The sequence below is a fragment of the Monodelphis domestica genome, chromosome 2 (genome assembly GCF_027887165.1).
Source record: "Monodelphis domestica isolate mMonDom1 chromosome 2, mMonDom1.pri, whole genome shotgun sequence".
Taxonomy (NCBI): Eukaryota; Metazoa; Chordata; class Mammalia; order Didelphimorphia; family Didelphidae; genus Monodelphis; species Monodelphis domestica.
This window is the reverse complement of record NC_077228.1, coordinates 261,328,620-261,340,624: the sequence shown is the minus strand read 5'-3', so window position 1 is coordinate 261,340,624 and position 12,005 is coordinate 261,328,620. Positions and strand designations below refer to the sequence as shown.

The following is a 12,005-nucleotide window of genomic DNA, read 5'->3' as shown; positions in this document are numbered from 1 at the left end:
AAGGCAGAGGAGTGCTAAGGGCTAGGCAATAGGGATTAAATGATCTGCCTAGGGTCACACAGCTCTACTGTATACATTATTGATGAATATTTGCTATGACTAACATGCTAAGAGGATATCCTGGAATGCTGGGTTAATCATCTTTGTTCAGCTAAGTGCTGATCTAATTTAACATCCTGCTGTCTAAGTCCAAATGTTAAATGTACTACAGCCAATTTTTTTAGGGACTGAAGAATGCAAAAAATAGCACATAATATAAGTTTGAGAAGTGACAGGATTCTAGGATTTCTAGTTCACATCCACAAGCATTCTCTCTCAATCCTGAGAATTATTCTGGACTAGTATAATGACTAGAATTATGTTTGAGAATGTTTGTTTGTTTTCCCTTTCAATTTATTTACTTCTATTGAAAAAAATTAATTCCCATTTTAAATTCTCCCTCTCCTCCTTGCACTATTCATCAGTTCTTTCTCTGGAGGTAGCCATTCATAAGTTATTCTTCAAATATTAACTCTGTAGCTATGGATAATATTCTTTGGTTCTACTGGTTTCATTCTTCATTATTTCATGTAGGTTTTTCTAAGATTTTTACGAAATCATCCTGCTCATGGTTCCCCCTTCAACACCCCTTCATCATTTCTTATAGCATAATGCTTTTCCGTCATAGTCATATACCACAACTTGTTTAGCCATTCCCCAACTGATGGACATCCCTCAATTTCCAGTTCTTTGCTACTACACAGACCTTTTATAAATGTGTGGACTATATAGGTTATTTTCCTTTTTTTTCTGATCACCTTGGGAAATAGATCCAATAGTGGCATTGCTGAATTTAATAGGTTTTATAGTTCACTGTTTTATAGTTCTCTATGTATAATTCCAAACTGCTCTCCAAAATGGTGGGATCAGTTCATAGTTCCACCAACAATATATTAGTGTCTCCATTTTTCCACATCCCCTCCAATGTTTGTCATTTGGCTCTTTTATTATTTTAGCCAATCTCATAGGTGTGAGTTGATTTATTTTTCTAAATTAAATTTCCTTTATTCTAAACTGAAGAAACACCAGATAAGACAAACATTTTCCATATACAAAGCAGAATGGAATAATAGCATTGCACACCCACTCACAAATTTGCATCAGTAGCAGTTGGATGGCAAAGTGTTAGAACTGAGAGTTAGGAAAACTCACCTTCTCTAGTTCAAATCTGGCCTCACTTACTAACTGTGTGACTCTGTCTCAGTTTCCTCATTTTTAAAATGAGCTGGAGAAGGAAATGGCAAAACAACTCTATCATTTTTGCCAAGAAAACCCCAAATGGGGTCATGAGAAGTCGGAAATGACTAAAACAACTGAACAACAAAAGTATCTGAATATCTCAACAAATTGATTGACATGTTCTTTTTAAAGCTTATCTTTATCTTATTATCTTTTTATTATTTAAAGCTTATCTCCTACTGATTTTTCTTCTATGCATTTAAAAAAAACCCCAGCTTTGATGACCCCCTCCCACTTAAAAAAACAAAACAAAATCTTTACCTTCTGTCTTAGCATCAATTCTAAAACAGAAGAGCAAGAAGGGATAGTTAATTGAGGTTCAGTGATTTGCCCAGGGTCACATACCTGGGAAGTATCTGAGACCAAGTTTGGACCTGGGTTCTTCCAACTGTAAGCCATTGTGTTATCTAGCTGCCTGTTCCCTCTACCATTGACCTGGAAAATAAATCCATGAGAGATAACCCTAGGGAGAGAGAGAGAGAGAGAGAGAGAGAGAGAGAGAGAGAGAGAGAGAGAGAGAGGGAGGGAGGGAGGGAGGGAGGGAGGGAGGGAGGGAGGGAGGAAGGAAGGAAGGAAGGAAGGAAGGAAGGAAGGAAGGAAGGAAGGAAGGAAGGAAGGAAGGAAGGAAGGAAGGAAGAGAAAGGAAGAGAGAGAGAAAACATGAGAATACATGCATAACCCAAATTATTAACATCTCTGGGTAAGGGAGAGGAAGAGAGGAAAAGAGAAAATTTGGATCTTATAACTTCAGAAATCTTATGTGGAAATTTATTACATGTAATTGGTAAAATAAAATATCTTTCAAAAAAGAGGCTGCAGTGGTCTGTCCTGCAGCCACTACACAAAAGGGAACATCTACAGGATTATGATTTTGAGGAGGAGAAAGAAGCCGGAGGGAGAGTTTGGGGGAAACTGAGTCAGACACACAGACAGATCAGATACTGTTCAGGAAGGACGCATCTTCCATTTATCTTCCTTTGTAGAGCATACAAGGAAGGAAGAATAACCAAGAATGCATAGATTAGGAATCAGGAGTGAGGTGAGAAGTGTGAATTTACAAGGAACAAAGAACTGGGAAACTTACTCAGAGCTTTCCTGGTGTGAATTACTCAAAAGTTCACACCTTCTTAGGTATGAACTAAGAATGGTCTGTCCTTTGAAAAACGTCTACTGTGATTGGTAGATGTAAGAATTTAGGGGAGGTGACAAAGGAGAAAATGCCCTTTAAAAGGAGACGAAAAGCTCTCTCTAAAAAGGGTCAGCTGGGAAAGGCTGCCTTGAAGGGTCTCTCTCTCAAGACTCTCTCAGTCACAGTCTGAAACATTCAAATTGAGGATTGAGCTGGTGAAAGCAGCTGAGATGATGCTGGCCTGGTGTCACTAGAATCCTTGCTTCACAGATTTTGTGGTGAGTGATTAAAGACTGACTGATCTCTCTATTAAGACTCAGGTCTAGGCCACGTTGGCTTAAGGCCCTTCATACTTATTCCTTTCTTACTCTTTCTCTCTTTCTTTAATTCCTCATTGTATTATTAATTAAAGTCTCTATAAAACCCAGTTAACTTGGGTATAGTCATAATTGGGAATATTTCCCTGGCGACCACCTTATATTTTATTTTAAACAAGACACTGTAGTGAAAACATATTTTCTGGGGTCACAATTTACTCACCCACTCTTATATCTATCACAATTTATATCTTCAACTCTTTTAACTCACTACAGTTTATAACCTCTACCATTTTAACTCTTACAGTTTATGAAGGCCCAACTATTTTAATTATAACAGAAGGAAGCAAAAGAATAAAGAAAGAAGATCTTTAGAGGCACACTGGATCTCCATAACAGGAGTGGTCCATGTGGCCAGCAGGCAGGTTAGAGAGAGAGAGAGAGAAAAGGAACAAGAGGAAGAAAATGGCGTCCTTCCTGCGTATTTATTGAGATAATGATGTCAGAGGTAGGTAATGCATATAGTGGATTTACAGTGGCTTGACAAATCAATGACGTACAAGCTAGAGGCGTGGTAAGTTCAGCCTGCTCTTTTCAAACTCCCAGAACAAAGACCGCATGGCCTACTCATAAATTATGCATTGGAATGCTTTCTGACAGGACCAGAGCTTAGCTCTCTGTGGCTCAGCTCAGAGATTCTTCCTGGAATCCCATAGAGGCCAGAGAGGACTTTGATAGTGCAAGAAAGTTATCTCCTTCTGCTTTATGGTATTTGGCAAAACCCTGGTGATGAAGCAGAAAGAATGAGAGGTCTGCAGTCTCATCTTCCTTAGTTCAAATCCAGCTTCAGACATTGCTCAGCTGCATGACCTTGGCCAGCTGAGTCATTTTAACCTCGGCCTCAGTTCCTCATCTGCAAAATAAGTTGGAGAAGGAAATGGCCAACCACTCCAGTATTTCTAACAGGGGTCCCTCTAGAAGAGTTGGATCCAGATGAATTAAACAATATCAAAAGCCTGTAATAGGGTTTAACAACTATTTCTTGGTTGGCTAATTTAAGAGGCTATTGTTTTCTTTAGGGTAGTGTGTAAATGGTGATGCTAACAAGGACACTTTCTGCCCTTTGTAACAAGAAGTAAACATCCTCTTTTGTTGTAAGAAGTATATTTACAGGGGCAGCTGGGTGGTTCAAAAAAAGAAAAGAAGTATATTTACCTCTCTAGAGATCTACCCACATGACCAAATTGATGTGTAAGAAATACATCTTCCCTTTTGTTACTGTCTTTGGTTCCTGTAGCTTTGGAGGAGGGAATATAGAAAAGTCATCTGCACTTCACAGAATGGCTAATATGATAAAAAAGGAAAATTAAACATGTTGGGGGGGGGGGAATGTGGGAAAATTGGGGCACCAATACACCATTGCTGGAGTTGTGAACAAATACAATCATTTTGGAGAGCAATTTGGAACAATGCTCAAAGGGCTATAAAATTGTTCTTACCCTTTGACCCAGCAATACCACTCCTAGGTCTGGGTCCCAAAGAGACCAAAGAGAGGGGCAAGGACCTATTTGTACAAAAATATCTATAGCTGCTTTTTTTTGTGGTAGCAAATAACTAGAAACTGAGGAAAGTCCATCAACTGGGGAATGGAGGAACAAATTGTAGTACATGCTTGAAATGGAGTACTATTGGGCCATAAGAAATGACAAACAGGATGATCACAATATAACCTCAACAGACTTATTAGGAAGTGATGCAAAATGAAGTGGGCAGAACCACAGAAACAGATTTGCAATGATCAATTATATGAACAATTTAGCTGTATTCAGCAAGGCAAGGATCCAGGACAACTCCAAGAGATTTAGGAGGAAAAAAATGCACCACCATAGAAGGGACTGATGGAGTCTGAATGTAGGCTGAAGCCTACCATTCTTCGCTTTATTTCCTGCATGAATTTTTCTCTAGTGGGAGAAAAAGGTGTCTTTTTTCACAAATGAACATGGAAGTGTGTATTGTGTACACAAATGTACAATCTACATCACATTATCTACCATCTTGGAGATGGGGGTTGGATGAGAGAGAGGGAAAGAACATGGATCAAAAAATGTCAGAAAATGATTACTGAAAATTGTAGCAATGTGTAATCTGGAAAACATTTTTTTTTAAATTTACTTTAAAAAATGTCGTTTACTTCATTATCACACATACCTGTATTCATCATCTACCGGTGGGGGTGTGCCTCACCCTGAAGAAACAGATTGCTGTTTTTCCTGTGTCTGTCTCCTGTGCTAGCTTATTGGCAATGGATAGGAGAACTCATGCAACATTCGACTCATGATTTTTCATCTGAGATAAATTCCAAAAAATATTAGGATGGGGACCAAGTGGCCATTATATTATTCCTAGGCTAAAAGTGGTATTAACAGGTGAGGCTAATTAAATCTCCAATCTCTACTAGAAGAGAAAGGAGGGGGCACAGGGTGGAGACTTGAAAGATGAAGCCAAATCTCCTTCCAGAAAGATAATGTTACCCTCCAGTGTCACAGACTCATGATTATGATGGTGCCTGTATCTAATTTATAAGAGATTTTTTTTTTTAACTGATGAGATGCGTAAGCAAAAACTATAGGAAACCACTAGTCCAGATAAGGGACAGTAGAGTGGTACAATGGATAGAACACTGGCCTGGAGTCAGGAAGATCTGAATTCAAGTTTGTCCTCAGACACTTCCTAGCTGTGTGACCCCTGAGGAAGTTACTTAACCCTTATTTGTTTGAGTTTCCCATCTGTAAAATGGGAAATGGCAAATCACTCCATTATCTCTGCCAAGAAATTTTTGCTCCATAGGAAAGTTTAATGGGATCACAAAGAGTCTAATGACTGAATAACAATTCCTGTGAAGATCCCATTTTTTTAGGACTTAAAAGTAGCTGGAAAAGGTGATGGGATTCTGGTCTACAGGATCATGGGTCAAGTTAAGGCTAGGGAACTGGAACCTGGAGAGCTTAAATAGATCCCTCTAATATGGCATTAAGCAGTTTTCTTTTACATACACTTTTAACTACTTTGCTATTATTTCACATTATTATATCCTATGAAATCGGTAGCAGCAGAGAATACAAAGGAAAGATAGGACTGATGCCAGAATCAGGTATCCAGGGAGCAGCAGGGTGACTCCTTTCTTCATTATTCAAGTCAGGTGCCATCTCCTCCAAAATGCCTTCCCTAACCCTACCTCAACCCCACAGATGTATATGATCTCCCTTTCTTCTGTCCTTTTTTTTAAATTTCCTCTGCCTTTTTCTTTATACTTATTCCACTCTTCACCATAACAAGATTATTTGTTTGTATCTTTAGAATTTAATATCACTGAGATCAGGGTGTTTTCGGTATTTATCTTTGTATCCTCATTACCAAGAATATCAATATGTAGTACTAGTCACTAATAAATGTTTGCTGAATTAAAATTTTTAATTAGTTTTCCTGGAAAAGAGAAAGAAGCCAAAGGAAATCAGTGAATAAATACCAACTATTATTATTAGAAAAGTCTTATGGAGGTGGAAGAGAAAAAGAGTGAGTGTTTTCTATATTCACTAGGGTATGGCCAAAAAAAATAGTATGTGGGATTAAAGCTAGACTCAAAAAAGAATTTCCAAATTTTAAACCATCCAGGGAAATTGTTCAATGAATCCTTGAGCTATTAATTTTCTTCAGGTCTAGCTGTACAAAAGAGAGGGGACAAGTAACAACTGTTAAGTTCTTAAAATACAAAAAGGTTTACACTTTGCTACCCTTTCAGGAAGTGTAAGGTTCTATGCTTAATCTAATTCTAGAGCAGCTAGCCACCAGCTGTCTGAAAGACTAGCAACTTGCCAGCAAGATAGATAAACAGACAGACAGACAGGCAGGCATACATGCATACACTCTCTGTCTCTCTTGTTGACTGAGGCAGGAGACAACTCTCAGTCTGTGAACCCAGGAAAGAGCCTGCCAGTTATGGAAGAAGAATTCAGCCTTTCAGAGGCAAACTTCTTTGCTTCTTGCTGGAGGAGAATGGCATCTTGAATGGTGTTACTTGTCCAAAGGAGATGCCAAACCCAGAAGGGAGCATGCTCAGTCTAAGCACAAGACTTGGTTGCCACCAGGGTTGAGCTACAGAAAGGAACAAGATCTGGGAACTCAGATGAGTGACCTGTTCAGTAAAACACATTACAGCCAGGTGAACAGCTAGAGGGCAATACAAAAAAAACAAAAGGACATCTGGGCTCATAGTACCAGAGGTGTGAACTGCCTTGACCACATACACTGAGCATTTCTATTATGTGTATACTCATTCTTCCCACCGATTCTAAGAAATATTTCTGGGATCATCTACCCTGGTGTATGGGAAGAATGTTCTGTTACTATTGAACTTGTGTCATCTTACTAACTGTTTTCCTTTATGTCAACTGGTTGATTATTAAAGATAAATGGGGGGAGGGGGGTATTCATGATCTACAATTAAAAGTAGTCTTCTTAGGACCTGAACTAGAAATGAACAGCTTAAATGAGTAAAAAAAAAGTGGAAATTTCTTTTCTGGAGATCTTTAAGGTTAGAAAAGGGACCTTTTGGGAATGCTTTGTGGCAAGAATAGGATGAACAAATGCCCAAATCTCAACCAGATGGCACTATAATTTTCTGAATTTAAACAGGGTTATCCCCAAAACTGTACTATGAGAAAACCCTGAGATCTTACCTTGCTTTCTTCCTTTGAAAAACCAGAATTTGAGCTTCCAGTGCTCTGCGTCTTTTTAGTCTCTTTGAAAAATATGTCTAGAATAGATAAGAGGACACTTCAAATAATTGCTTTTTAAAAGTTCAGTTCAGTGTGTATAGTGTCTCCCATCACCTTCCCTCTATGTCTATGTTCTCTGAAATATCCAAGATTCTAGATCTGTGCTCTTCTCTTTTCACCATCACCAACTGGATTCACTTATCTCCTCCCTTTCTTTCCTCTATTCCTTCCTATCAGTCTCATTTCTTAAACTGGCTCTTCCCTACATAAAAACTAAGTAGTTGAAGAGAGACACAAAAGCAGAAGGCAGCTTCCACCCTCCAAGGGGGTTATCCCATCTTTCCATCCCCTGAAGAGCTTCCCTCCTTATTCCCTTCCTTCCCTTCAAGCTGTCCCTACCTCCTTCCTCCTCACTGCTGTCAGGCTCTGATGCATTCTCCTTACAGCGGCTGCTGAAACCAAACAAGCTAACTTGATCCTGGAAAAGAGAAGGGGAGGAAGGGAGAAGAGGTGGAAGCAGGGATAGGAAAAACAGGTGCATCAGTGTCCTTTGGTAAAGCAGTTCATCTCCCCTCTGCAACCAGCCCCTGGGGTTCTTATGCAGCTTCTGGATTTGGATTTTGGATGTTTGGATTGTTTTTCAGATGTTTTTGTTCAATTTGTTACAGATTCACTTTAATGCTTTATTTTAATCTGTGACTTTTGAGGAAGATGAAATCACTATGGCTCTTCCTTCCTAATGGCAGAGCAATCTAAGGGAGACAGTTGGAATTACAGTCAGAGGAAGCAAGGTTAGACCTTCAAAGTAAAGGAGATGGGGGTTTTCTCAGCACAGGGAGACTGAGAGGGACTACCTTTCCCAGATGGAAAAGGAGGAATCAGATTAAACAGGGTAGGAGGTTGTGGAAAAGGTAACAAGCCTTCAGATTATAACTGTGCCATGAGAGGGGACACACAGAACCCTATTGTCTCCAGGGAGAGGGGTAGCTGAGGAATGATCTGAAGGGTCTGAACGTTCTTCCACCTGAATGCTCAACAGCTGGGCCTCTTGGGCCATCACCAGGGCTGCCATCAGCTTCTGGCTACAGTCCTTGTTTTTGATCTTTTTCCGTAATAGCAAAAAGTTAAATATTAAGGACTGGCTACATTTAATGGTGAGAGCAGGAGGAGTGAGCCCTGGGATAGTTCCAATGTGCCACGCCTCTAAAATCTACAAAGGCCTCCACTATATTTTTCTCTTGCTTCCTAATTATGTATGCTAAGCTATTCCCACTTCCCATTTTCCCAGGCTGAGTCCCCCACACCCAGTAGTATCTTGAGCCAACAAATGGGGAGTTTCCCTTGACACTCTAAGATACAAAAGGGAAACCTAATCTAGACAAGTGTGTAGGGTGAGGCTGAGCTGATTCTACAACTTTTAGATCTGTGCCCTGCTTTCTCTTAGGGTCAGCTGCCTGATTTCCAGAGTCTATACTCAGCATCAGGTCTGGTACTGCCCCAGCTGGCCCTGGGCAGTTCTGGCCTTCACTCACACTCCTGCCAAAGTTAATTCAATTGTACTAAGAGGTCTGGATGTTAAGTCACAGAGCTTGAGTTCAATTCCTAGTTCTGTAATTTACTACCTGTGTAATGCAGGGCAGGTCACCTAGGCCTTCTGGATGACCTCTAAGTTCCCTTCCAGCTCTAATGGCACACAATATGTATTGTGAACAAGAGGCTGTAATCAGGGACCTTGAAGGGAGCCAGGCTCAGTGGCCTGATGGAGGCTCACACCTGAGCACAGAGGCTTTCACAGGCAATCTCAGACTGGGGCCTGTGCCTCTCCAGAAGCCTGAGGACAGAGACAGGGATATGGTGGAGTAGGTGGTTTCCTTTATCCTGGACTACCAAGAGCTCCTCACCCGTTCAACCTGTTCCAGGGACAGTTCCTGGAAGTTCTTCAACATGTTGGAAGAGATCCAGGCTCGAGACACAGAATTCCCAAAAAATGTCACATGGTATTTGGCCTGGAATCAGAGAGATGCTTCTGATAAAGCCCTAGGTCCTTTTCCTCACTTCTATTCTCCTGTCCTACAAACACTGGGGTGCTGGGAAGCAGATACCCTGTTTCCTATGCTCCTTAAGCCCCACCTTTTTAGGGAATTCCTTATGAAATCCAATGCCTCTCCTTTCTATTTCCTTATGCTCTTCTCTCATGCTGCCCTCAGCAGATTCATAATAATAATAGTGATTTTTTCCTTTTCATTAAGCTATTTTCCCAATTTCATGTAATAATAATTTTCAACATAATGTCTTCCAAAATAAGATCCAAACTGTCTCCATCTCCCCCCTGCCCCACCCACAATCAAAGATGGTAAGCAATTTAATCTGGGTTATGTGTGTAAATAATATTAGTAAATGTCACCAATTTCTGTTGTATTTCAACATGAATATTAAAATCATGCTATAATAACTGATCTTATGTCCATTTCTATACAAACCTGCTGACGTTTGTCTCTATCAGCAGACAAATCTGTATATGTGTTTCTACTTGTGTCTCAACTCCATATGACTCTGTGCTCTATTTGTATGCCTCTGTCTTTAAATCCTAAGGAAAGCACTTTCTTTTCTGGTCCAATGGCCTATGGGGATCTGATCCCCACATCTCAAGAGAGAAAGGAGTTGTCAGGCAAGGCTGAACTCACAGGCAAGACATCTTGTTGAGAGGTAAAGAGAAAATACTCTCCCAGATCAGGATCTAATTGGCCACCTGCACAGAAGAGATTAAGGGAAAGAAGATTTGGGCGATACAGGAACTGAGCCCAAACATGCATATAACAACACATTCCTAAGGCAGATGACTTCAACAAGAAGCCCTTGTGATATCCTCTTTCTTAGTCTTAACTCTTTTTTCTACTGTCCAGCTAATGGATGTGAAAAGTGGCAAGAGGACAAGGACAATGTAGGGAGAGTCTCAGGCTCCTCCTGAAGTTATCCTTTGCCCTCCCCAGGGGCCCAGAGAGGTCCTCTCTCAGCTTAGAAGGAAGGGTTTGGACTCTCCTGTGTAAGCACATTTCCAGAGAAGAAAATACCACTTCCAAGCTCTTCTGTTTGCACATCTCCTACACTTCAGATTCAGAGATTATGCCATAAGGACCATTCTCTATATTCTTTTTCAGGTCCTCTTCTGTATCACACCTGTTAGAAACAGTCTCCCATCTTGGACCTCCATCCTCTTTATTGACTCAAAATTCCACTCTTTTCCTACCAAGGGTAACCATGCAGCTTGGCCCAGATGATGGATCCTGGTATATAGGAAGCATAAACCACATCATTCTCATACCCCAACCAGAATTCCTCAGGAGCATCATAATGGTTAAACTGCAAATCTGTAAAGAGGGACAAAGGGGATAGGGTAGAAAAATAACCTGGGAGGTAGAGAAGTGGGGAGGCAGCTGGGTAGCTCAGTGGACTGAGAACCAGACCTAGAGATGGGAGGTCCTAGGTTCAAATGTGACCTCAAGACACTTCCTAGCTGTGTGACCCTGGGCAAGTCACTTAACCCCCATTGCCTAGCCCTTACCTCTCTTGTGCCTTGGAACCAATATATAGTATAAATTCCAAGATGGAAGGTAAGGGTTTAGAAAATATTGAAATAAAGAGAGAAAGAAAGAAAGAAAGAAAGAAAGAAAGAAAGAAAGAAAGAAAGAAAGAAAGAAAGAAAGAAAGAAAGAAAGAAAGAAAGAAAGAAAGAAAGAAAGAAAGAAAGAAAGAAAGAAAGAAAGAAAGAAAGAAAGAAAGAAAGAAAGAACGAACCTAGGAGGTTCAAATCTGAATTTTGGCAAAGGAAAGAGGCTGGTACCCTCATATAAACAGTAGGACAAAGAAGGTATCTGGGAAAAGGACATAAAGAAAGAATGCTGGCCAGACAGTATTCCTTTCCAGATTATTTTTTTTTAACCTTTACCTTCCTGGGGCAGCTAAGTGGTTCAATGGGTTGAGAGTCAGGCCTGGAGATAAGAGGTCCTGGGTTCAAATTTGCCCTTAAACACTTCCTAGCTGTGTGACCCTGAGCAAGTCATTTAACCCCCATTTCCGAGCCTTTTCCACTCTTCCATCCCACCTCCAGGCCTGGTTCTATATTCACTGAGCTACCAACCTGTCCCTCCTTCCAATATAATTTAAAGAAACTCTACAAGCATTTATGTATCCTATTCCTTGGAGAGAACTGGCTGAACAAAATCCTCCCTGACCAGTAATTCTGACCTTCATACTGCACCTAGATTAATCTGTAGAACCAATCCCATATAAATAAACCATCCCTTCTTTTTAAAGGATTTTAGAGAATAAAGGGAATAAGGGAATAATAATCTTTCTTTTGTTACTTTCCCTAATTATGAAACGATTTCCCCAATCAACTGAATCCTCCTAATGTCTAACCGAAACTCTTCCTATGGCTTCAGCCCATTTCTTCTTTCCTTGGCCTCAGCTGAGAGGACAGCTGGTATCTACACTATTCTGTACTTA

At 40.3% G+C, this 12,005-nt stretch overlaps 1 protein-coding gene across 5 annotated transcripts in view; it reads right to left on the bottom strand.

The window, feature by feature from the left end:
- Positions 1-1,990: 1,990 nt before the first annotated feature.
- ZCWPW1 (zinc finger CW-type and PWWP domain containing 1) overlaps positions 1,991-12,005 on the bottom strand; it is a 31,749-nt gene continuing 21,734 nt past the window's right edge. For 3 of the 5 annotated variants that reach the window (XM_056817770.1, XM_056817772.1, XM_056817773.1), the window contains 4 exons: positions 10,184-10,248; positions 9,401-9,505; positions 7,899-7,977; positions 1,991-7,537 (listed from right to left, as the gene is read on the bottom strand). In XM_056817770.1, the coding sequence (XP_056673748.1) occupies positions 7,419-7,537; positions 7,899-7,977; positions 9,401-9,505; positions 10,184-10,248 (368 nt within the window). In that variant the 3' untranslated portion in view covers positions 1,991-7,418. The remainder of the gene's footprint in view (positions 7,538-7,898; positions 7,978-9,400; positions 9,506-10,183; positions 10,249-12,005) is intronic. The other 2 variants (XM_056817774.1, XM_056817771.1) reach the window with 2 other exon arrangements.